This window comes from Pan troglodytes, chromosome X, assembly GCF_028858775.2.
Source record: "Pan troglodytes isolate AG18354 chromosome X, NHGRI_mPanTro3-v2.0_pri, whole genome shotgun sequence".
NCBI classification, from domain to species: domain Eukaryota; kingdom Metazoa; phylum Chordata; class Mammalia; order Primates; family Hominidae; genus Pan; species Pan troglodytes.
In genome coordinates, this window is record NC_072421.2 from 122,218,931 (window position 1) to 122,246,198 (window position 27,268).

The 27,268-nt window shown below is 37.6% G+C and overlaps 1 protein-coding gene across 8 annotated transcripts in view; it reads right to left on the bottom strand.

Moving 5' to 3' along the window:
• The window catches only part of TENM1 (teneurin transmembrane protein 1), an 824,537-nt gene that overhangs the window by 339,478 nt on the left and 457,791 nt on the right, over window positions 1-27,268 (bottom strand). For all 8 annotated transcript variants that reach the window (XM_016942761.3, XM_016942759.3, XM_063804361.1 and 5 more), the window contains one exon: window positions 19,460-19,700. In XM_016942761.3, the coding sequence (XP_016798250.1) occupies window positions 19,460-19,700 (241 nt within the window). The remainder of the gene's footprint in view (window positions 1-19,459; window positions 19,701-27,268) is intronic.

A 27,268-nucleotide genomic window follows, 5' to 3' on the forward strand; every position in this document is an offset into this window, starting at 1 on the left:
AACATTATAGGGGAACAGACAAAGAAATCCCATCTAGAGTGAAGCTTGAGAATGGAGCATATCTCGAGAGAGAAGAAAAGATGAGACATCATCTGGTCCCAGAAAGAAATAGAATGATGGAGAGAGTTTCATCTTTCATTAGGCCTGGCTGTACTTACTGTGCTTTTCTTTCACTGTGAGATTACTCTCCATCTTAAAAAAAAACCTTTAAAAAGTTTAATTTAGTTTTACAGGTTTTCTGCTCCCAGTAACTAGATAATTTTCCATATTGAGCAAGAAACAGAGTTCATGCATATAGTACAACCACAATTACGTGCTGTCCCCTCCCACACAAAACCAAAAGCAAAATACAACCTCAAATCCCCATTCCACAGACATCTGATCTAGAAGAAAACAAAAGGAAATCTTAATAGTAAGTATCTTTGGATGATGGAAGTTGTAGTTATTTTTCTTGGTGATTATCCATGTCCTTTCTATTTTTGAAATGAAGGTATACTACTTTTATAAGGTCCGTCATGACCTGGCCTCTGCAGGCCTGTCAGCCTCACTACTGCTATTGTCTACAATGCCCTCTATACTTCTAGCCATCCTATGTTATGTGCATCTCCAAATGGGCCATTTTTCTTTCAGGTTTCTGTGTCCTTGTAAGCTTTTTGCAAAGAACAATATCAGAAGAGCTAAGACATGCCCCCAAATAGTGCAGGTCTAAAGTAAGGCAGGAAATAGAGGACAAAAAGTGAACATAGGGAGAATGAAGAGTATAAGAGAAGAGAAAGGAATAGAGTAAGAAAAGAAATCTTACAGATAGATATGGCTGTCTTTGCAAGGTTAGAAGATCATTTGTTAGTTGCTTCAGGGGTCACTCTGGTCTCCTTTGCTATAGGTTGTTTAGTTTTGATCTAAATAAATAGTCAGCAATGACACACTGTATTTTTCCATCTTTATGCATTACCAGAAAACAAGTCAATTAAGTATAGTACCAACAGGGTATATATTCAATGTGTCAAAAATGTATTTCTCTTGCTTAAGACTCTCACATAGAAATGCAGGATATGACAAGTTAATTGGGGATAAAAATTATATGACGAGTTGCCATTGTATTAAAAGTAAAGCAATGCAGAGAGGCTCAGATTTAAATGGATGTGGTTTAATGGTTTCTATCCCAAACTATAAACTGGAGAATTGTCTAAACCTCTAACAAAGGCCTTGGAAGAAAGGAATAGGAGGAGGGAAAGATGGGAAGGGAAAAAAGAAATTAAGAGTTTGAAGAGTGGTTTGAGTAAAAAGTGAACCAGCAACAATAGATTTTGTCTTACCAGTACCAGGACTAAGTTGGGAAACATCGATGGAAAAGAATGTTTCTCAAACTGGCTACAAAAAAAGTGTTTCTCAACAGGGGACCAACTGGTCCATGGGGAATATTTGGCAATGTCAGTAGACATTTTTGGTTATCACAACTTGGGGAAGGGTACTACTGGCATCTAGTGGGTAGAGGTCAGATACGCTGCTAAACATCCTGACAGTCTACCTCCTCAAGACATACGTAACAAGAAATTATTCAGCCCAAAATGTCAATAGTGGTGAAGTTGAGAACCATTTGTCCAAAACTCCTCATCCAATTGGAACGTGAAGTTTTGAGGTATTCTACATCTCTACAGGAGAAAATCTGTCACTCTGTAAAGACTCCCAGAGGAAGATTTTCATGCCAGGCACTCCTGATCTTATCTTCCTCCCCAAGCTCACAGCTGTTCCTCCTTGATGCTCTATTTGCACTTGGGATTGGTCTATTATCCAAACAAATACCCTGAACCCTAGGGCCAGAGAGCATATACAACTCACCGATAATTGCCTCAAACATTTACCCTTACTGACCAAACAAGGAAATCTTTGTAACAATAAAAAAAATTGCTTTTTAAACTGTACCCCTCATGAACCTGTCATGAGGCAAAAATCCAAAACCTGAACTGATTAAAATATGCAGAATATATAATAATCATAGCAATTGAAACAACATTAACTCCTCTTAGGTTAGGTCACTTAAGAAACAGTCAAATTCAGCTTTGTGCTGTGCTCTAAAGCTTAGTAACTACAATTCCACTTGAGCACAGGAGAATTTGTGGAAAGCAGGCCTGCCTTCCACTAAAATGTTCTCTCCCTAGTTCCCTGCTGTGTGGATTTGAGAGTGCAAAGAAGAAACACATTGGTTCACTTTAATTATTCAGGGACAGCACAGAGAGATAAACAAGGTAAGGTCAACGTCAAGAATATAGGGATTTCATGCACTCTGCTGACCTCTAAATATGCTTTTGTACTTGGCAAATATAATATTAAACCTGGACTTATTTTTTCTATGCATCATTGCCTATCCTTAGAAAACAAATATCATCACGGATTCACAGGGTGCAGTATAGAAATGGCTGGTTGTAACTTAAACCTAAACCAGATTATATTTTTATCTTTCAATAGGAAACATAATATGAAGCTGTATTTATGTCATAGACTGAGAATGACAACATGAAGGAAGATATTGAAACTGTACTGCAGCCTCACAGTATGACCCAAGGCAGAGTAGACTTCTATACAAGGTGTTGCATCTTGAATCTTGTCACTATAAAGGTGCAAACCAAAAATAAAATTCGAAGGCCCCAAATCATCCGAATGGACCCCTTCTCTTGGCCAAGGGCATTTCACAGTTAACCTGAAAATCTAGTTCAAGCCATGATGGAAGATGGAGTTTAACATGCCTCGTTATATCCCTCCAGTGTTAACATCAACATAGACCTTAAGTCTGATAAGAAACATATACAGTCTATTTTCTCTAAAGCAGGCATCATCTGCATGATAAAACCTAAGTCTCCACAACCCCTTATTGTAACCCAGACATTGTTTTCTACTAATAATTCTTTCAACTAATTGCCAGACAGAAAATGTTTAAATCTACCTATGACCTGGAAGCTCCCCACCTTGAGTTGTCCCACCCCTCCGGATCAAACCAATGATGTAAATCATACATGTATTGATTGATGTATTAAGTCTCCCTAAAATGTGTAAAAGCAAGCTGCACCCCACCCACCTTGGGCACATGTTGTCAGGTTCTCCTAAGGCTGTGTCACCAGCGCATCCTTGACCTTGGCAAAATAAACTTCCTAAATTGACTGAGATGTGTCTCAGATATTTTGGGTTCACAAAGGGTTTTGTTTTAAAAATGCATTTATTTAACAAAATTGTATCAAGCACCTATTGCGTAACAGGAAAAATGACTTCATAGACTAGTCTTGCACTGGCCTAATGTTGCCTCCTTAACTATAGTTGCCTGCCATCATCACTACCCCTTGACAGAAAGGGAAGTGTGGTGTCTTCTTCAGTTCTTCTTGCCTATAGGAAATTCAGAAAGAATCATGACTGCTCAACTTAAATCTATCTCACTTGTTTGGGGACCTCACCTGGAATTAGTAAACTTGCAATTAATTAGAATCCAACTAACTGGAAAGCTCAATTAAGCAGGATTCTTTCAGTGGAGGAGCAAGAGACAAGAAGCAAGTCACAGAATGACAGAGATTGTAAAGCCAGAAAGGACCTCGAATATCGTTTAGCTTCATTTCCTCATCTGACTATTGAGGAAAATGAGGTTGAGAAGAAGAAAGGGATATCAAGGTTACATAGCTATTTAATAGTGAAATTGGACTTGGACTCAAGATTTCTAACTGTAAATCTAGTGCTTTTTCAAAAACTCACACGGGGCCATTAAAAATCTGCAACGGATATCCTGGGACCACTAGACATTTTGTCCACTCTACAACATCCCTTTATACCTAGAACACTTTACAATAACAACTCATGCTTAAATGGCAACCCTGATGTACTATAAGATTTTCAATTATAAAAGATTAAATTATGATCATTTGGATTAACATGGAAAGTAGATTCATATTTAAGAATGATTTTCAACAAGAATGGCAATTTGTAAAAAGTTCTATTTAACCTTAAGCTAACCACCAAATCCAATTAACCAGAATGCCCCAGTTTCCTGGGCATTTAAGATTTTAATATAAATAGAATAAAAACTAGATTATATCTCCAGGCAGGGAAACTTAACCGAACCATAAATATTCACTGAAAGACAAAAAGAGATGGCTTGGAGTTCTTTACATACCAGAGACAAATTGTTATAGTGCAAAGAGCATTGGATTGTTTGCACAGGACTTACATTCCAACACCAAATCTTGCTCCAAGAAATTTTAATAATTTAATAACACATGCTCCACATGAATGTGTTATTAAAATTTCCCAAGACTCAGTTATTTTACCATTAAATTGGGCATAGTTTCTATTATGTCTACTTTCCAGGGTTTACAGTTTGAAATGAGATAACTAGTGAAAATACTTTGGACAATAGCAAATTATGCGTGCATACTTATATATGTACACATGCCTATATGCACGCACACAAACATACATGCATACATATACAGTACATTATCAAATAGCTAAGCCTTTTGACTTTGACAGACAAGAAAAAGTATTTAGCTACAAGTGTATCTACTAAAACACAACTACCCACATTACCATAAAATTACCTAAGTTAATGATACTATTCACTATGGTAAATGACAAAATTTGAAAGATTAGACTGTCATAGATAAAAACAATTATTTTAGTTGACAGGTGAGAAAAATATCAGATTGTGACTATTTTATGCCAGAAGAAATTCAATTTACTTATGAAGCTAATATCATGTTGTACTTGATATTTTGATAGTTTGAATTGGAAATAGTCATGTTAGCATCTATGCTGTCAATGCAAGCTCTGTGCATACATATGTCACTATTAAGTATCTTCTTCAGTAACAAGGGACCGCCTAGTGTTTTTTGTATGCCAGATAGAGATAAAAAGTTCGAGTTCTAATTGTGTCTTGGCCAGTGATAGGTGCTTGCCCTCGGAAATATGATGTATATTTGAGAACCAACTTTAGATAAGAGTGGGAAGATGTAATATCACCTCTACTGTGAGAATACCAAAGGCAAACTTTTTATTTTATTTTAATCCTCCTCCCAAAGGTGAGGATTAATAAATCCCCAGCTCGGCCAGGCGTGGTGGCTCACGCCTGTAATCCCAGCACTTTGGGAGGCCGAAGCGGGCGGATCACGAGGTCAGGAGATCGAGACCATCCTGGCTAACATGGTGAAACCCTGTCCCTACTAAAAATACAAAAAATTAGCCAGGTGTGGTGGCAGGTGCCTGTAGTCCCAGCTACTTGGGAGGCTGAGGTAGGAGAATGGCTTGAACCCGGGAGGCGGAGCTTGCAGTGAGCCGAGATCATGCCACTGCACTCCGGCCTGGGCGACAGAGAGAGACTCCGTCTCAAAAAAAAAAAAAAAAAAAAAAAAATTCCGAAGCTCTATGTCCTTGTTGGAACTTGGCAACCTGGGAAGCCTGTACTGTTGTATGGGATCATGTTGTTTTCTTCTGAATTATGTGATTATCACTGCATATTTCTATATACTTTATCATTAAGGCAACTTGATCTCTGACTGGGTCTGTTTCTTCTTGTCACTCACAGCACTATCCTGATGTCTAGTGTATACCTCCTCACTAATGTAGTTTCCCTTGTATTTTGCCTTCCAATTCATATGAAAGTTTTGCCCTGATTCAGTCTGCTCTCAATCTACTGCCCCATTTCAAAACCCTACTTTACCTTTTGTTTCCATTTTCTTAGCTCTTACCAATTCTTCAAATCCAACGTGGTATGTGGCTTCAATCTCACTACTGTACAGAAATTGGCTGCTTAAAATTTATAATTGATAGAGTCAATGGTCTCTTCTCATCCATAGTTTATTTGATTCCTCTGTGATATTTGAAAATCATGATCACCACCTCCTGGAAATTTCCTTCTGTTTGTTCTCTTCCGTGATTACTTTTCAATCACCTACGCTGGCCTTTCTCCTCTATGAACTCCTAATACATAAGTGTTGCCATGGTTTGCTTTTTGGCTTTCTTTTAGTCTTGCATAAAACTCCATCTAGGTTTTTCAATACTTACTATTATTACATTTACCTATGAAAGTCTTAATTATCTACGTCCATCATGAGCTCTGGAAGCAGACATATCTGGTGGGGTTTTTTTTTTTTTTTTTTGACGGAGTCTCACTCTGTCATTAGGCTGGAGTGCAGCAGCATGATCTCAGCTCACTGCAACTTCCGCCTCCCGGGTTCCAGCGATTCTCCAGCCTCAGCCTCCGGAGTAGCTGGGAATACAGGCGTGTGCCACCACGCCTAGCTAATTTTTGTATTTTTAGTAGAGACGGGGTTTCACCATATTGGCCAGGATGGTCTTGATCTCTTGACCTTGTGATCCGCCCGCCTCAGCCTCCCAAAGTGCTGGGATTATAGGCATGAGCAACCATGCCCGGCTGTAGCTGGGTTTTAACTGACTCCACTACACGTAACTGATGACCCTGTGGCATGTTGTTCAACATTTTTAAGCCTTAGTTTTAAGAACACTAAGTTAAAATAAATGTGACAGTTACTTGGAAAAATACTTGGCACATAGTAAGCAAGTAGTAGGAGAATATTTTTTCTCTATTTATTCCTTTCCTTGGACTCAGATCCATATTTTCAACTTTTTTTGATACTGAACATTTCAAACTAGATGGCTCACGTAGGTGTTCCAATATTTCCAAAATAATATGCACTGTCTGCTTCCATTAACTTCTGTTCCTGATTTCAGAAATCTACTCTATCTGTAGTTCTCTGCTCACTTACTCTGTCCATGCATTTTGTTGAACGATATGAGCCAAGCACTGAGGGATCAACATAAGAAAAGGCATAGTCCTTTACTTAAGTTTCAGTGAGGAACAAAGACAAGTAAATAGAAGTTTCTGAGGGCAAATATACAATGAAATAAGGCGTTGTGATAAACATATTGGCAGAGTGTTATGAGATCATAGATAAGGGGTTTCTATATGAAAGTTGAAGTGGGGAGGTTGCTATAGTCTGAATGTTTGTGTCCCTCCAAAATTCATATGTTGGCCATGTGTGGTGGCTCACGCCTGTAATCCCAGCACTTTGGGAGGCCAAGACAAGCAGATTGCTTGAGTTCAGGAGTTCCAGACTAGCCTGAGAAACATGGCAAAACCCCATATCTACAGAAAATACAAACATTAGCTGAGCATGGTGGCATGCACCTGTGGTCCCAGCTACTCCACAGGCTGAGGTGGGAGGATCCCTTGAGCCCGGGAGGTTGAGGATGCAGTGGGTCATGATTGTGCCACTGCACTCCAGCCCGGGTGGCAGGGCAAGATCCTGTCTCAAAAAAGAAATCATATGTTGAAATCGAATCCCCAATATGTTGATGTTAAAAAGTAGGGCTTTTGGCAGGGTGATTAGGCCATGAGGGTTCTGTCTTCATGAGTGGAATTAGTGTCCTTATAAAAGAGGCTTCAGGAGCCTGTTGGCCCCTTCTGACATATGAGGACAAAGCAATAACGTGCTGTATATGAAGAACAGTTGCTTACCAGACACCAAAATCTGCTGACACCTTGATCTTGGACTTCCCAGCCTCTAGAAATGACAGCAATCAATTTCTGTTGTTTATAAATTACCCAGTCTAAAACAGAGGTCATGGCAGACTAGGAAGACTCCTAAGAGGTATCTTTGACTCCTCTCCCCGTTTTCCCATATCCCATCTAGCCAGACCCCAAGTCTTGCAATATTATTAACCTCAAAAAAGATCAATGTTTTAGGGGAAAGGCTCTCTCCCCCTACTAGATTGTAAGCTCATTAAAGGCAAGGTTTTTATTTGTTTTGTTCTCTGTTGTAGCCCCAGCAACTAGAAGAGTGTTTGGTTTAAGGTAGGCACTTAATAAGTATTTGTTAAAATTTGATGAAACTAAAATAAATTCATTATATTATTTATAATGAACTGTTTTTCACTTAAAGTATTTGCATTATATACTTTCTAATACCCTCAGATATCACACCGATTTTTTAAACAAAATAGAGAAGCAGATGTTACTGTTTATTTGCTTATCTGTTCACCAAAGGGGACAATTCTTTTTGAGCTTTCTTGTTCTTTAAATAAAACACTCAGTACCACACTTTCACAATTCTTGCAAACATATTTCAAAGACCTCAAGACTTAACCAGATCTTATCTTTTGCTTTGAAAGCTACAAACATTTTTGTGTTATGGAGTTAATACAGAACCAGCTGGATTCTTCTAAAGGGAGATGCTTAGTAGCACATCTTTTTGATACACACATACACACACACACGTGCAGATACACATTAACACCCTGATAGAAAATAAGAATAATTGACAGGAAATTTATTTTCTGCTGCTTTAAATATATTTCATGCTCTTAGTAAAATAGACAAGTATCTATTAACTTGACATGGTAATGGAAATATTTGTTATGATTCACTGGATAAGTAACTTTGCAGTGAATGAAGTTGTTAAGAACTTGTGTTCTCTCTTGTTCAAAACCATACATCTCTGTTTTAAATATAGTCGGTATAGGGAAGTGTATAAGTATATGGTGAGGGAGGGCAAAATGATGGGTACAGAGATTTCACTAAAATTTAATTTTTGTTTGCTATACTTGTATATTACATCAATCAACTCATTTTTAAAAATTCCCTAAAACATATTTAGATTCACATTTGCATTGCCAAGTAAATCTTCTCCATATTAAAATCAGATTTCATCTCACCTATGGTGAAGCATTCTTTCCCTATAAAATGAAACAAATTATGTTTGCCTATGGTTTTATTTTGAAATGAAACTGAGAATAGTCAGTTGAAAAGCATGTTTAAAAATAATGCTGCCACCAAAGTAACTAGAGACTGTATCACACTGATCTCCAAAGTATTGTTCTTCACTGCCTAAGCACAATAGACTTATATTTTTACTCTCAACATGTAAAACATATTTTAAGACTACAGCATTCTCTTTCATGTAAATTTAACATATTCCACATCCATCATGTGGTGTAGGCTGAAAAGCTTGGTTGAGCTTGGTTAAACAGGATTTATAGGTCATAGATTAGTTCTACAGCGTCTTTTCCTGTCTTAAAAAGAATCTTTAAATCTGTGGCTGAAGATAGATTTTTGCTAACCTCCGTGCTGTTAAAGGATTAAAGCCTGAGATACTGTTGGATCTAAGCACTGCATATGTACATTCTGAGATTTTTTTTCTCCAGTCATTATTGAAGGAAAAAATTTAGTCTCTATTTTTCCATTGCAAATGTTCTAGAAAAAAACTACTTATAAATGTTAGGTATATTTTAGCAGTGCTGTATAATAAAGACATATTACTGCTGCTGGAGAACTTACATTTATTGGTTAATACTTAAAGGGTATTTTTCCATAAATAAATTACTGCAATCACCATTAATGAGTATTTCCTCCAAATGATTCTTTTTTCCCCAAGATAGAAACTAGCTCTGGAAGTATAGTAATACACATTGGTCATAGAAGTTTCATTTCTGTTTCCATTCCTTGCCAAAATCTCCTTTGCCAATGGCCCTGGCTCTTCTTTTGTAAAAATAACCCTGTAGACTCCATTTAATTGTCACATTGGCCTAAAGCCATCAAGGGCAGTTAGCCTCATACCAAGCTGCAGCCATCTGTCAGAATATGCTAAAAATCAATGAAGATGGTTACTTGCACTCTCCTGCCCCGGCATGATTCCTCCACACAATTCTGATTTGTCTTTGTGAACTGAAGTGGTCATGTTAATCCCAACACCAGGTTTTCTCTAGTGTTGATAATCACAGCAAAACCTTTGAGTAAGATTCATTTTGGTAAATAGATCGTGATTACTATCCATTATCATCATTCTGAAAAAATAATTACCATCTAAGATCAGGCCAAGCAAAATTAGTTGTCTTGAACCGACACTTGGCCAAAAATTATCATGAGTAATAGAATATCAAGTAGACTCTGAATTAGGAATTTGAATTGGGGGACAGCAAAGAGAGTAAATAAGAGTAAACAAAAATGGCTGCAATTCCACTTAAAAGTGAACCTGGATGAAGAAGCTGAGAAGCAAAGGGAACTATTCCAGTGCTCTGCAGCAAGGGGGCTGTGTTTGAATTCCTGACAGAAATAAGCACCTCTTCAATTAATTGGGTGTTAAAGGCAGGTCAATCTACTTGCACATAATTTCATGGATAGAATGAGAAAAACATTCTATAGAAAAGAAGGAAAGCAGTAAATCATGATTGTGAGAAGCTAGAAAGGAATAAAGCCAGTGCCAGGGGATGGACATGGGAAGAAGAGAAAGAAGAAAGGAAACTAAAATGAGGGTGCAAATTTCATGTGCGGTATGAAATAATAGTTGTGACAACCTTATAAAGTGAGTGCTATTAACCCATTTTTAAGTTCAAAAAACTGAAATTCAGAAAGGTTCAGTAATTTGCCTAAGCTCATAGAGCTAATAAGAAGCAGAATGGGACTTTGAACTCAGTTCTATTGTTTTCTTTTTTTTTTAATGTTTTAAACATTTTAGAAAATATTTAATCTCACTAATAATAGCAAATGCAAACTCTTAACCAGTCTTACAGAATTTTATCAAGCAGTCACAGGACTGTGCCACCAAAGCCATATGATACCTTTGGGATTGAGGCTCATGCCACAGGGAAGAAAAAGAGACTTTCTAAAGAAAAAAAATCAAAGAATAAAAGAAAGAAAGGATCTGCAAACTCTAGTATATCTAAGGATGGGCCTCTGGATAAGGAAGGATAATATGGAAGTTTAACAGCAGGAATTTTAGCATGAAATTTAGATTTCTGGCTCATAGCTTGAGAATGATAGGTTTTCAGTTCCAGAATGGTTGTCTCTCATTAGTACTAGAAAGAACATGCTTGCTCACAGAGTGGCCAACCTGGTCAAGAGTATTTAAACGGCAAATGAAGAAGGGAAAGAAATAATAAAAAGAATAGTGCCTAATATCACTTAGATAACTGGTGACTATGCACAATTTTGATTGTGATATGTTCTTCCCAGAATGCCCTTTCCTCCATTTTTCACTTAGTATCACCTCATGATTTTAGAACAAAATGATTTTTAGGCCATTTTCTCAGGGAAATTTCGACTTTCCCCCCTTCTACCTACCTGAACACTTCCTTAGTCTCTACTATTCCTACCTTGCTTAGATCTACCCCCCTCCAAGGGTTCTTACCTTTGGATTACTTAAATATAACAAAACACTTGTGATGGTACTGTTATTTATTTACCTTTGCTTCCCCTACTACAGAAAGTCAGTAATGCATAGTGGTTAAATATGAAGATGCTAGACCTACAGCCTAGGTTCAAAACCTGACCTGGATCTGTCATATCCTACCTGTGGGATTTTACAAAGTTCTTTAACCTCTCTGTACCTCAGTTGCTTCATCTCTCAATTGAGGATGGCAACACTAAATAGTACGTACCACATGGGCACTAGCATATGGATTAAAGAAGTTGATTCATAAGGGCTTAGAATAGTGCTTGGCATATAGTAATGCTGTTTAGCATAGTTAGCTATCGTTATTGTTACTAGTACGAAACCATACATTTCTGGAATACAGGGATTCTCATTCCTCATAGAAGCGGCAGTGCACGAGGAATAACTAGTAAATGCTTGCTGAATGCCTCGCTGTGCAGGACATGCACAATAATCCATAGACTGGGAAGTATATGTGAATACTGGATGTTTTTACAGCAGGTTAAAGCTATTGTGTCTCTCTGAATTGTAGTAACTCTGAATTCATCTACTCGCCAGCAGGTCTGTGCCAGGCTATTATACTGAATTGAAAATAATAATATTTATTGCACACTTTCTATGTGCCTGGCTCTGAGTAGACATTTTCATATATTATCTCATTCAGTTCTGAAAACAGCCCCATGAGGTAGGGTCTGTCATTTTTGACACAAAACAAACAGGGAAATTCAGGTCTATGGAAGTTATGTAATGTGTCTAAGTTCACAATAACATAAGTAGTTTAGTCCAGGGATGTTGGAGTACATATGCTTGCACACATCACCCAGCCTCTCCATCTTTGGCAATGTGCCCATCTTTCCAGGTTGCAAAAAACACCATGCCCCCAAAATATAATCTAGACGTTGGGAATTTTGAGAAGAAGGCTTGGAGAAGGAGATAGCAAGGCTGACATCTGAGTAAGGGAGGGCTCAGGGCAGGGCCCAATCCCAATGTACTGGGTAGACAGGGCATTGTTTTTCTGAATAACAGAAGGCAGGCAGCAATGCACAAGCTGTTTTGAAGATTGATCACAGGGCAGTCTTAAAAAGCCTCACAGGTATGTATCGTCAAAATGTGGGAGGGGGGGATGGTTCTGATGATTTGGAACATGGTGGTGAAAGAGTATATTCTATTTATTTATTTAGAGACAGAATCTCCCTCTGTTGCCCAGGTTGGAGTGCAGTGGTGGGATCTCGGCTCACTGCAACCTCTGAACCACCCCCACTCCCCGCCGGTTCAAGCGATTCTCCTGCCTCAGCCTCCTGAGTAGCTGGGATTACAGGCACCTGCCACCACACCTGGCTAATTATTGTAGTTTTAGTAGAGACGGGGTGTCACCATGTTGGCCGGGCTGGTCTGGAACTCCTGACCTTAGGTGATCCACCCGCCTCAGCCTCCCAAAGTGTTGGGATTACAGGTGTGAGCCACCGGGCCAGGCCAAGTGTATTCTATTTAAAAGCATGCTAAGAGAGGAAGTGGAATGATGTTGTATATGTTTACTTTGAGGAAATCATGAATGGAAGGGTAGAAATACCTCTAGTTAGATAAAGATAGCAATAGGGACAAAAAGTAAAATAATCTCTTGTGTTATGATTATTGCTATTACTATTACTAATATTTACGGAGTGCTCATTATGTTCATGGCTGCTCTAAGCACATTGCAATTAGGAACTCATTTAATGCTCACAATGGCCTTATGAGCTAGGTTTTACTATTATCCTTACTTTACAGATGAGAAAACCGAGACATGGTGATGATAATTAATGTGCCCAATGTCACATGACTAATAGGTAGTGGATCGGAGAGTCTATAATAAGATACTTGGCCAGATGGAGACAATGGATGCTGATTTTCAACACAGATCACAAAAGTGTCATAGGAGGAAAGGGTAGTAAACATGAGTGATTTCAACTCCATAAACATCTGCTAGTTGTATCGATTTGCAAAATGCAAATATATGGCAAGTTCCCAAATTTTTGTGTTAATGACTACACCTCCCAAAAGGTAGAGAAAATAAGAAACTTGCCTCTCTGACTGACTTAGAAAAAGAGAAACTGGTGAGTTGAAGGTGATAGGAACCTTTAGAGGAAGTGAAGTATTTTATCTTAGAGTCCATAAATACCTTATAAGGCCCAAATCCCAGACTTTAGGAAAAGAGCTTGCTGAAGTAAAGTAGGTACAATTTCATGCCCTGAGATACTCTAATATGGAGATGAATTAAGAGAGTTGGGAAGCTATTATATTTTATTTTTTTTTAACCTGTTGAAACCAGTGTGTCTGTACTGGGTGTTACCCATTCACATTCAGTTTGGATTTCGAAAGAACAGGTACCAAAATACAGGGATGAAAACCAAAAATAAGTAAGTTTAAGAGGGCATGATGAAAATAATGCTAAGAAGAATTATACCCCAAATGAGCCTGAGGCTTGAGAAAAAAAACTGCTAAAGATGACAGAAAAGTGCTTTTTAAAAAATATATTTAAACCAAGAAGAGCAAGTGTAGGAGAGACATGCAACCCATGAAATTGTTATTGGATGGCCAATATCTGAGAGGCCTTCTCAACTACTGTACTAGTTTTCTTTGTGAAAAAGAATGATGATAGACTTGAAATGGTAAAATCAATATCAGTAACCATAAATTGAAGCTAAAATAGGCAAAGCAGTCATTAAAAGGCATTTGGCTGTTCTATAATAAATGAATTAAAATTCTATCCCAGAGTGGTGAGAGGTCTTGGAGATTGGATTACCCTGTCACAGTTGCTAAAGTTTTAGCAACTGTAGTGTGGTTGAAGTGTGACAGGAGACTGGAAACAGAAAACATTGGCTTTAGTTTTCAAAATAAACAGGAAGCATATGGACTCCTTAGACTAGACCAAGAAACAGGTTGATTAAATACAAAATTCTACAACAGGTTAATAAAAGAACAGTTTGTGAGCGCTTAGGAAAAAAGTAGTAACCATAAGAAAGCAAGCAGTATAAATTCTCTAAGCACAAGTTATGTTAGACAATCTCATTTCATTTCTATTCTTGACATGGTTATTAGATTGGAAGATCGGTAAGAATGTAAGCATACTATATCTGAATATCAGCAAGGCATTTAACAAGGTCTCCCATAATATGGCTATGAACAAGATGGAGAAATGTGGGTTGTTAGTAAAAGAATGTTGCCTAATAGATAAATGTCACCAGTGGCATGCACAGAGATCTAACCCTAATCTGGTCTTATGTAACATTTGTATCGATAACTTACATAAAAAAGAGGGAAGCATACCTAACAAGCCTACAGATGACATAATTCTGAGAGCAAAAGCAAATAGTTTGTATGGTAGAATTAGAACTCAGCAACATCTCCACATGCTAACAAGATGAAATCAAATTAGGCCAAATCAAGGCTCCAAATATATTTCCACTGGTATCTTCCATACCAAACACAAAACTGAAAAAGAATCAACTATGTACTTACAGAATAAATAAAACGTGGTTTAGCTTCAGAACATGTTAAAAAGGCTTTGGGGTTTAGTTTCCAGTGTTCTCAATGTGTATGGATAGTGTCATGTGGCCACCAAAAAAGCTGATACTGGAGTAGACAGCATTAACGAAAATACATAATTAGAACAAGAGAGGTGGCTAATTGTTGGTCATAGCATAAAATCCTCAGTGAATTAGTCAAAATGACTGACTGCTGAGAGTCCCATCTAAGGAACATCAAATCTGCTCGCGGTCCTTCCTCAAGGGACAACCATAGATGGCCATGTTGTTGTTTATTTTAATCACATGACTTTTCTCTCCCCGTAGCCTCAGTTGACTGTGAGAATAATTGCCAGGGCTTGCCAAAAAACTGAAACACAGCCTGCTATAAAAGGGATGAACTGGGCTAATCAAATTCCCTCTTAGGGTTTTGAGCCTACAGTGACCAAGATAATAATGCAGTTAGCAATGGGACATGCAGCTGAAGGGATGAGGTGAGAGGTGTGAGGAGGTACTCTTGGAGTCATGTGGTACAGTGGAGAAAAGACATTGTTATGAGATAGTAGAAACTATGTGGTAGACAAAATAAATATTGAGCTGATGGAAAGAATAAGCTATTGGACAAAGAAACAGACAGAGAGGAGCAAAAATGCAGAGAACTGCTGAGTCTTATTAATGCTAGAGATCTACAGGCTTTGCCTTGCCTTTGGGGATTGACCAGAGTTTCCCGCGTTCCCAGGGACTGACAACACATACACTGAAAAGATGTTCTCAATTACTCGAGGCAACCTGAATGTCTCTGGCTTCTTGCAACCAGAGAGGCTAATAAGAACCCACACCTGCATTCAGCCTTGAACATTACATTTCAAGAGCAGTTTGGACAAACTGGAGTGTTCTAAAGAAAGAGACCAGGAAGGGAGATTTGAAACCCATTAATGTGAGGTACAGGTTGAAGGAATTGGGGAAACATTTAGCACAAAGAAGAGAAGACTCAGGAATAGTGAAGGGCTGTCAGTTGTAAGGGGAATTTTACTTATTCTGTGAGACCCTAAAATTAGATTTGAGAAAAATGGGCAGAGTTAAGAAGGGGTAGATTTTGGTTCAAAAAGAATCTTCTAGTAGTTGTTTGAGGTAGAGTGGAATAACTTAGGAATAAGTCAATTACCTATTTTGGAGATATTTATGCAAAGGCAAGTGGCCACTTAGTAGGGATAGTAATGTTACCTTTTAATTGTGTAGTGCTTTACAGTATATGAGGCACTTTCTACTACGTTAGTTTGATTTTCCTAATTAGGAAGTCAGGCATTTGTATATTCATTTTTACAGATGAGGAGGCTGAGGCTCAGACAGGTTCTGTTACACAGTTCATGTATAAGTTCCTGGATACCCACAGTTACCTTTATTGACTACATGAGAAATGAACATTTTAAAGGCTGTATTTGAACAATGCTAGTTGATAGAGCTAATAACGTTTCTGGCTTTTAAAAAATCATCATTGTGATGCTAAATATATGTTCAAATGTACTAAAAAGGTACTCTGTTCACTCTTACATGAAAACTTATGTTCTTCTCTGCGTCTTAAGAAACTGAGACCAATTAATATATTCCTTGCATAGATACAGAAGGTCCGTGGGTGCAGTTTGTACAAACATGCCTAGATGTACATTTCAAATAAGAATAATTTTCTCTCTCCATTTGCCTGAACCCATTCCCCACTCTCTCCCAGATTTCCTGTTATTTGGCTTCATAGACGAAAGGAGTGTGTTTGCTTGTCAGAACTGCTACTTAACCATATTGCCCTGTTGTTTCCTCAGCTCTCTATCACTAAGCTCTGCAAATGAACTAAAAGTAAAATGAGGAAATAACCACTGTTTGAAAACTCCTTGAAGAAGATATACATCGTTCTTTGCATTTTACCCTTTACTCACCTCCCCCTTTCAATTAAAAAAGAAAGAAAAGAAAAGAAAAGATACAGGGCTGGGCACGGTGGCTCACGCCTGTAATCCCAGCACTTTGGGAGGCTGAGGCGGGCAGATCACAAGGTCCGGAATTCAAGACCAGTCTAGCCAATATGGTGAAACCCTGTCTCTACTAAAAATACAAAAATTAGCTGGGCGTGGTGGCGTATGCCTATAGTCCCAGCTACTCTGGACGCTGAGGCAGGAGAATCGTTTGAATCCAGGAGGTGGAGGTTGTAGTGAGCCAAGATCTTGCCACCGCACTCCAGCCTGGGCGACAGAAGGAGACTGTCTCAAATAAATAAATAAATACATAAATAAATAAATACAGAAACTCTATCACTAGTATAGTTCTAATTGGGTTATTGTCACCATAGGTGCTGACTGCTATATTTTTCTCTTGGAATGTAGCAGAAATCACCCTTTATGAAACCATTTAATCTGGTAAGTGATGGATGATACTGTTTCCTGGACATGGGCCATAGTACTTCCAGTTTGTTGATGGTGAAATATTCTCTGATGCCATGGTTGGTATTTAATTTAATATGCTGCTAAACAACAAAAACAATAACAACCAGTCTTAGGAGAGTTGACTAGTCCTTCTCTTTCCATTCCAATTCCCAGAGATCAGATTAGAAGGTGATACCAGACATTGTTTATCAAGTAGTATATTATACCCATTTTTTACATACAAATGTCTTTAGAAAAAGTTTCTGTAAATTGGATAGCTATAGGTAGAAGGAAACTGGACTCCTATCCCTCACTGTATACAAAAATTAACTCAAGATGGATTAAAGACTTAAATATAACACCAGAAACTATAAAAATACTAGAAGACAGCCTAGGAAAAAACTCTTCAGGACATTGGCCTAGGCAAGAAATTTTATGACCAAGACTTCAAAAGCAAATGCAACAACAACAAAAATAGACAAATTTGACTTAATTAAGCTAAAAAGCTTCTGCATAGCAAAATAAATAATCAACAGAGTAAACAGACAACACACAGAATGGGAGAAAATATTTGCAAACAATGCATCCAAGAAAGGACTAATATCCAGAATCTATAAGGAACTTAAACAAATCAACAAGAAAAAAATACCCAAAAATTCCTGTTAAAAAGTGGGCAAAGGACATGAACAGACATTTCTCAAAAGGTGCTGTATACGTGGTCAACAAACAGATGAAAAAAGGCTCAACATTACTAATTATCAGAGAAATGCAAATTAAGACCACAATGAAATACCATCTCATACCATTCAGAATGGCTATTATTAAAAAGTCAAAAAACAACAGATATTGGCAAAAATGTGGAGAAAAGGCAATGCTTATACACTGTTGGTGGGAATAAAAATTAACACAACCTCTGGAAAACAGTATGGCGATTTTTAATAGAACTTCCATTTGATTCATCAATGCACTTCTGGGTATCTACCCAAAGAAAAATAAATCATTATATCAAAAAGACACCTGCATGCATGTGTTTATCACAGCACAATACACAAGAGCAAAATCATGGAATCAACCTAAGTGTCCATCAATGAATAATTGGATAAAGAAAATGTGGTATATATACACCATAGAGTACCACAGAGCCATAAAAAAAAATCAGTTTTTTGCAGCAACATGGATAGAGCTGTAGGCCATTATTCAAAGTAAGCTAACTCAGTAACAGAAAATCAAATACCACATGTTCTCACTTATAACTGGGAGTTAAACAATGGCTATTCATGGACATAAAAATGGAAATGATAGACCCTTGGGACTCCAAAAAAGGGAGGATGGGCAGGGAGTGAGGGTTAGAAAATTACCTATTAGGTACAATGTTCACCCTTTAGGTGAGGGTACACTAGAAGCCCAAACCTCACCACTGCACAACATATCCATGTAACAAACATGCACATGTATCCCCGAATCTATAAAAATAAAACAAAAATAAAAGCTTCCATTGTAGAACTAAATAAGGCACACAAAAAAACAAGGGGAAGTCCTTGAATTTCAAAGAAAATAGAATCTATGTTTTATTAGTTAGTGTTTTTCTATGTCAATATAAAGTTGTAATGTTTGATTTAAGAAAGTGACTAGAAATGATGAATAATTTCTTTATTAATTGTATCTAGTGCTAAAATCTATCATGATCAAGGGACCTAGAACGGCAAAGAGTAGAACTTTTATCATGACAAAGCTCTGAGGAGTCAATCTAGAAATCTAAACATGTGAAGAAAAACAGAGGCAAACTTTTTTGCTCAAAAGACCAAAAGCTTCACCCTAAAGGCAGAATTTAGTTTTTAAACTTACACATATACTTCCATTACATGAGGCTGATCCTTTTTTTTTTTTAATGTTTGAAGGCAACTTATTTTTTCAAAGAATCTTACAATAAATAAAATAGAAATGATCACTCCTCCTCCAGTTGTGTTTGGGTTTTCTTGTAATACTGCAGTTTTTTAAAACAAGGGACAATTGCCTTTCACTTTGAGGCTGCAGTGACAGCTTAGATAATTGCTTTGTTTTGTTTTTGTGGATATGTGACAGCGGGGTGTTTATGTATCTGCGGCTTCATCTTTTCACGTGTATCTGCTTTGGTCTGTGTCTGTGGCTGGATCTCGATGTGTGTGTCTGTTTGCACATCTGTGCCTGTGAAGGAGTCTTCCTTTTTGCCCATGCATCTGGGTGTGTATCGGTTTGTGCATTTGTGTGTCTCTGCAGATGTGTGTGATGAAATGAGTTTCTGCAATCAGTGGAACCATCCTCTGCCAATACTTAAGCTTAGTGGGATCAATAATAGCTCAAGTACCTGGTCTCCAATGGTATGTTGCTGTTCAGGACCCAGCTGTTATGCAGATGGACTGAATCCTGCGTGCTGGTTGGGGGAGCTGGAGCAGCTGGGCTGGGCTGGCTGCGGGTAGTCATTGATCTCCTCTGAAGAGAGTCCGCTGCAGGGGGTGGCTTCCTGGCACAGGTGCAGGCATGAGGAGGCGGAGGTGGCGGTGGGAGGGGTCTGAAGGTGAACTGGTTGTGTGGGCTGCTCTGCACATCTAAAGAGGAGAGAAGAGAAACATAAAATAGAGACTTACTCTCCCACTTGGCAGTCAGGGAAACCAGCATGACAGACTTACCAGGATTTCAGATAATAAAACCTGTGGGGTGACGGAGGTTGTTTTAAGTTCAGTCTATCTGTAAAAATGCCACTTAACTTACAAAAGCACGTGCAGCATGCTTATGAAATGTAAAACATTCACAGTTGCATTTACATGTAAATTCTTTAGGGCTATAGCAGCTAAAAAGTAAATGAGGCCACCTCACACCATTTGTCATAGTTTCTGCTACTGAACAAATAAATCATCAACAAGACACCAAGTTACAGAACAGAAGTGAGCTGATTTCCATCAGTTGCAAAATTCTCACTTCAGAAAATGCTAGTAAAAGGCACAAATTTGTTGCAAGGAAAATCATTCGGCACTTCAAATAAAAATATAAGGCCACCTTCTGGCTTACCTCAGGAAAGGATGTGAGCTTGCCTATACGGGAGCAAATCCATATTTTAGAAAAACAGCTCACGAGTGTGTCGCTTGGCTGTATGAAACTAATCTCTTTGTCAGCCCCCCAACTAGAGTGCTACTTGTAAAAGGTAGGCTAAAAGAAGTTTCTTCAAGTTGTTATACATATTTCCATGGTCATGCAAAGCACAGTCTGCAACTTTTTTCCTTTGACACACCTTTCTAGGAGCTCTGCCATGTTAGCGGCAGCTTGGGCAGCAAGGAAACAGATTTTTTTCTGCTCGTTTGCAGAGGGGCAGCCTGGGACAGCGGTCCTCAGACTTCTATTGTTGCTATTGCTTGGTATTTTTCCATTGTTTTCCTGGCAGGCACACGTAAAGACAGTGAGTTAGAATTTGGCCCATGAGAAATACCTCAATTAAACCCCTTTAAAAAGAAATCACTATTGTAGCTGATAGCCACCTCTCTTCCACAGGAGAAACATAATAGATGTCAAGTGATTTCTTGTAACACCAGCACGTTCTGGATAAACTTTGTGGACAGCATGGCCTTGTCTCACCTCCCAAATAACTGAGAGTTGAAAAGCAGAAAAACGCCAGAGGCTTTCGATGCCTAGCAAAGGACTCAGCTGGTTTGTGCTGAGGCCCACTTTGCAGTGGCTGATCACAGAAAAAAAAAAAAAAAATCACTTCTTTCAATCTTTTTACTGCAAACTTGAATTTTAAAGACATTGGCATGGTTTTTTATTTTTAAAAACGATATTAGTCTCCCAAGAGCATGACAAATTCTTGGCTGTATTTTCTAGCACAGGTGGCTCTCCCTTTAAATAAACTCACTATATGAAAATCTGAATTGTACAAAAGATAGATAGAGAAGGGAGTGGTGATCATTCATTTTATAAAAAGGATTCCTTTAGATGGTCAGCTATCCTTGTATATTTTAAAAGAACTAAAATGTTTCATGAATTTCCTAAATCACCCCCATTATTCCAGGCCCAGCTCAAATCCCATATCCACTAAAAAAATTCATCACAAATACTTAACATCTCATGAACTTTTTTTAAACCTCTGGGCTCATACTCATAACCGTAACTAGAAGTGTGCTTTCCATTTTGGGGACTCAAGGAAGCATAGAATGTTGAAACCCAAAGGACTTTGGAGATGCTCTCATTTTGCAAATGAGAAAACAAGTCCAGGGACACTTGGCAAGTTGGTGGCATGGTCAGGACTAGAACTCACATCTCCTGACTCTCTGGCTAATGCTCCATTCCCTGTATTGCAGATCTCTGTAATATGAGTTCTCTTTTCCTTCATAAGATTTAGAGACAAAGAATTGTCCACATTTTCTTGATTTTTCACTTAGGTTTATTATGTCTGCTTCTCTCTTTGACCATGACTCCTTAAATGTAGAAAGGAAGGCAGTGTGGTATAATGGTACGTAACAAAGCACAGTGGAAAGAGGAGAGGACTTGGACTGGGATGTATGGCAAATCTGGGTTTAAGTTCTGCCTCTACCCTTTAGAAGCTTTAACCCCTCATTTGTAAAATAAGGATAATAATAATAATCCCTTTTCCTAACAATTAAATTTAATTCATGTAAAATGTGCTTGAACATGCATTTTATTGACTATTTCTTTATTGAATGTAATAAAAGTATACAAGTATAAAACTATAAGGCTGGAAGAAATCATAGGGATCACCTAGTTAAGCTTGCCTCTCTCCACTCGCCATTTTACAGATGAGAAACCCAAGACCCAAAGAGGTGAACTGACTTGCTCAAGGTCATTCAACTTGTATACTTTTTCCTGCCCATGCCAGATGATTTCTTTACTCTTTTTCTGTACGTGTTTTTGTAAATTAAGTGACATTTTAACAGATAGACTGAACTTAAAACTCTCCCCCACCCCCAAGGGTTATGTTATCTGAAATCCCAGTACTCTGCCCAGCACTCTTTCCATTATGCTATTTCGGAACATAAACATGACTCTCTTCTATGACTTTAACATTTACTGTTTTTGCCATAAATTTGATCCCTGAGTTGGCAATATTATAGCATCCCCACCATATCCTATGTGTTTTGCCTTTTCTCCCAAAATAGACTGCATGTTTCTTAGAATAAGGTTTCCTTCTACTTCTCCTGTATGCTGTATGACACTGAGCAAAGTACTGGGTACAGAGCAAGATCTCTAAAATCTTTTCCTAATAGAAGAGGGTTTGACTGGATCATGGGACCCAGATAATCACCTTCTGTGTTCCCTTTGGCTCTCATTCTGATGTAGCCACTGGCTATCTATTCAATTGACAGAGAAATAGGTTTTCCCCTTGAAGATCTTAGTGGAATGCCTCCCAGAGCCATGACAAAGGACAATGATACTCTGAAGAAGGTGCTTAAAATGATGCCCCTTCATGATGTGAAAAAAGCACCAGTGACACACTACAGATCTACTGTCTAATGCCACGTGTGGGAGAGCACTTAATGACCCGAGGGAAGGGAGGCAAAAGGTGCAAGTCCAAGGTTAGAAGGAAAAGAGGAGTCAATTTGAGGTGTTGTGCTCAGAACCCCTCTAAACAACATGCATGACATTTACTAGCTTAATCAGTAGGGGTTTCTGTCAGCACAGTTGTGCAAGAGAAAGGGTTTCTCTTCAGTACAGTTGTTCAAAAGAAAAAGAATATCTCATTGACATCAGATTTATTGCCTGCTAGATTACCTCACAATCTTTGCAACTCTATTATGAAAAATGATAAAAATTTTACTTCACTGAAAAGTGCAATCATAGTATTATTATAACATTTCTGTTGCAGGTAGAATGGCTTTGTCTAGTCATTTAGATTATCTACGTATAATGCATATCCATATACATATATGGATATTTTGATTTTCATCTATTTTACTGTGTATTTTTATTTCCACATTTCAAATATGTGGAAGTCTCCCTGCTAGTTCATATTGTCTTTAAACGCTTTCACAATATTGGATTGTTGCACTGAGTGGAATACATCCAGACCTTAAGCCTTTATGAAATGCAAATGATCTCAGATTCATTCTTTTTTTCACCTCAGGAAAAAGATGGGGAATGCACTTGTTCCCTCCCAAATGAAGTAATTTAATACTTGGGATCCATGAAATGGGATTTCCCAACATTAAACACTAATGAAAAATACATTAGTGTTCAGTGTCAGAAGCTCTAGAACACCAATTCTAGGGGTTTGCGAGTCACATACACTCACTTCCAAATGTATCTGGCAACCATACACTTCTGTGCCCCAGAGAGAGGAAGGGAGAAGGGGGGAGTGGTGATTATGCAAATGTAGATATCCAGACTTACTTAGAAAGCTTTCTGAAAATAAATTAAGTTTTCAAGTGGAAAGGTCTAGTTCACATAATATACTTGGATAGTAGCCAGTTTCAGGTTTGAGGTCCTAAAACAACTTGGTAAGATAATTTCTCAGGAGCAAAATTCCTCCAAACTGTAGATTTGAGACATTTTAAGTGTGGCAGAGCTACTAATAGAAGTATAAGCCTTCAGAAACAACATTGCCTCTGTCTCCAAAAGGTAAGCGCAAGAAGAAACGTGTCACGCATAGTTTTTTCTTTTTTCCTTTTCTTCTCTTTTTGCCAATACACCTTATTTTGGATAATGTGTTAGAGAAAGTTTTCACAAGAAATTAGAGTATCTCTGCTCAGAAATACTGTGGCAACTTATCAGAGTGTCTATCAGGGTGTTTTGTCCCTTACATTTCATTAACATATACAGTCAGTTCTGCTACAAGACAAAGCATGCATTTCTGCAATTCACTGCACTATGCAAAATCACACATAACCAAAGGGTTATGGAAAAAACGAAGTTAGGGATGCAACATTCAGAAACACAATCAACGACACATTAAAAAAAAGGAACCTAATAAGAATGACAGCATAGTTTGTCATATATTAATGGTTAAGGGATACGTGAATGCCATACCAAATATGACACTTTATCTTGTGAAAGTGGGTGTCAGAAGAGTTGCAAATTGTGAGATATTGTGAAGTGGTGAAAAGGAAAGTTATCTGATTAGGACGGAAACTTCTAAATACCAGATGTGGATGGGACAGTCTCCTATCCAAATGTGGTGAGCTGAAATAGCTGATGGATATTTCAGGTATATACGTGTGCCCATTTTGTGTATTCTTACGCAGTTCATTCTGCTGTATGCAGTTTTCTGCATTCATCTAGTGCTTTTAACAGATGGAATTGCGCATATGCAAACGCAAAATTTGTCTTAAGTTCAAACTGTTCTCAAACATCCCAACGGCAAAGGAAAAAATTAACCTTTATAAAACAAGCACTGTAGCAGCACTGGCTGTACATGCAAAATAATTTTCGGTAGGTGTTAAAAATAAATATTGTCAGTATTACAGTAATGCCAAATAGACAATTTTTCTTGAAAAATTTGACCAAAGTAGATACATGGCTAGCTTTTCTGAAATCCATGTACTAAATTGATCATTCTTTTCTTTAGTGACACTGTGACAATACCTTCCCTAAATATGTTTTTTTCCAAGGTTACTATGCAGTGTACATTGTCAAAAGGGGCACATATATTCCTATAGCTCTAGAAAAAGGTCACGGAGAGTCAGAAATCATGTCTGTACTTCCTGGTCCTTAGTATGTGTTTCATTATCTCCTTGGCCAAGGGGAAGGGTAGCTCCACAATTCTTTATCTACAACTATGGAATCAAAGAATCTCTGAAAAATGAGTTTGTTTTCCCCTAACTCATTGGGTGGCAAAAGCTGACCTGAAATGCTTTGAGGATATTTATGGTCTTTACTTATTTATCTAATTTCATAAATTTTGGTGGCAAAGCCTGACCTGAAGTGATATGAGGACATTTATAGTCTTCATTTATTTATCTTATTTTGTGAATTTTCATACATTTAGGTATGAAAGTATTAATGCATTTTATTAAGGGGTGCTGGCCCATACCTCACTCTGGGTGAGTGTATATATAATATACAGTATATGTACAGCAGCACCTTTGTAAAATTTGAAAAATTCTAAATTCTGAAAAAAGTGGACCCCAAAGGTTTTGGATAAGGGATTATGGGCCTGTATTAGTATTTAACCACCTTCCTGAGCTCTTATGAGGCAATATTAATTAATGCCTCTGAAGACCATATAATCTACACGTGCAAAGAACATCAGGGCACCAAGAGTTATTGCCATACTACTTATGCCAGATCTCTCAAGGCCAATTAGAAGTCTTTGGTTCCTGAGGTTGCTTTTCTGAGCTGCCCTCCCCTTCTAGGCAGGAGTAGGGGGTAAAAGGAAACAGGCTTAAAAGAAAGAGAAGATATTTTCTTATTAATATTAACTATTACTACTAACTCAAAATGTATGTTACTACTTAATGGTATTTTACCTGTCACAAAGAGCTTTTGTAACTTGTGAGCAGGTAGTTTTAAGATTTGCATGTTATGGCTAATATCCATTAACTTCATAGTGCTCAATGATCATCAAATTAGACTTAAATGTATCTGGCTGTTCTGTTCTCAACCTCGTAATTATTATTAGAGGCTCAAAAGAATAAAAAGGTAAGAAAACTGGTTTTCAGAAGAAAATAAAAAATACAGTTTATCACTTTTCTGGCTCAAATAATACTGCTTTAATATTAATATACCAACATCCTTTATTAAAAGCAGATTTATCAGTTAAATAAACCGTTGGATTGAGAATGGAAATAAAGTCCATTCGATAGGTAATGCTTAATAAATACTTATGTATAAATGGGCATGTGCATGAGTGACGCACAGACACCAACAGAAAGAGTCAGAAGGAGAGAGAAATAGAGAGGAGATATCACAACTGAAGCAGATGACTGAAGGAGAACAGTCACAGAGGCTCTGGGGGAAAGCTAACAATAAATTACAATGTTTTCTAGTTTCCATGGGCTCAACCTGGTTCTGGATTACTGCATTCTGCATGGCTTCCACAGCCCTGGATACTATTTACTGTTTTTCAGATTGTCAAGTACATCCCTTTGAGGACTTTGAATGGCCCTCTCACTAAGCCAGCAGGTAAGATATAGTATGCTGTGTTAATTTCTGTCAGTTAGGTTGATCTTTGTTACAATCACTGGAAATAAAGGTCAACAATAAAGCACCTATGATCCTTTGACATGTTTGTGCTGAAATTCATATTTATATTTTAGTCTCTCTATAAGCTGATACTCACCTTTAGAGGGAGTGCTGGTCTACATACAGAAAGTCCAAATTTTCTACTTTCTAGTTTAATCAATCTCTTTTCCTGTTCTCCAATTTGTTGTGCAAGCATACAAGTTAGTCAAAGATCCACAAAGCAGCCCTCCCCCAGCCCATTTCTTCCTGTCTCTGTTATAGAGGGAAGCCAACTGTGCTGTACACTGTATTGGTTTTACATAGTACAATCAGCCAACCTCAGGCATAATGCTCAATATTCCTGCCAATAAGTGGCTGGTTTGTTAACTCAGTCAAACAATCCAGGACTTTACAATCAAGAAAAAAAGATAGGGCTGTGGTAAATGCCATTTTGTTTAAATTATTGTAGTAATTGCTCAAACTACCTAATTTTCTTGGTTGTGAAAATACAAGATGGATATATCTCTGCTAATATTTGCAGAGTAGTTTGGTAATGTTAAAAAAAAGAAAAATGAAGCCAATAAATTTGTTATCTTAGAAAATTGTCATTTTTCTAAGTAGAGTGGTAAAGAGCTCTACTTTATGGCACAATTTGGAATTTTAAATGTCAATATTTAAACATTAGTATACGGTATTAGTTAGCAATTAAAATTAGTGGTTGGCCAAAGCCTTTTCACTATAGCCTTGAAAGAAACTGTTATCTGTTATGTACCATGAAACATGAAATAGATAATTGCCCTGTTTTATCTTATGTTGACAATGATATTGTGGCTTCTGTTATTACCCAGTGAAGTATATCAAAAAGAAAATATAAAAAAGTAATGATCCTTTAAAATTTCATATTTAGTTTATACTCAAACTAAAGTTTTATGTAGGTATTTCAATTATTTTCAATCTTCAAGTTCATTATTTATTTGCAGGTAGGTAATGGAGGGTTATGAATTAATTG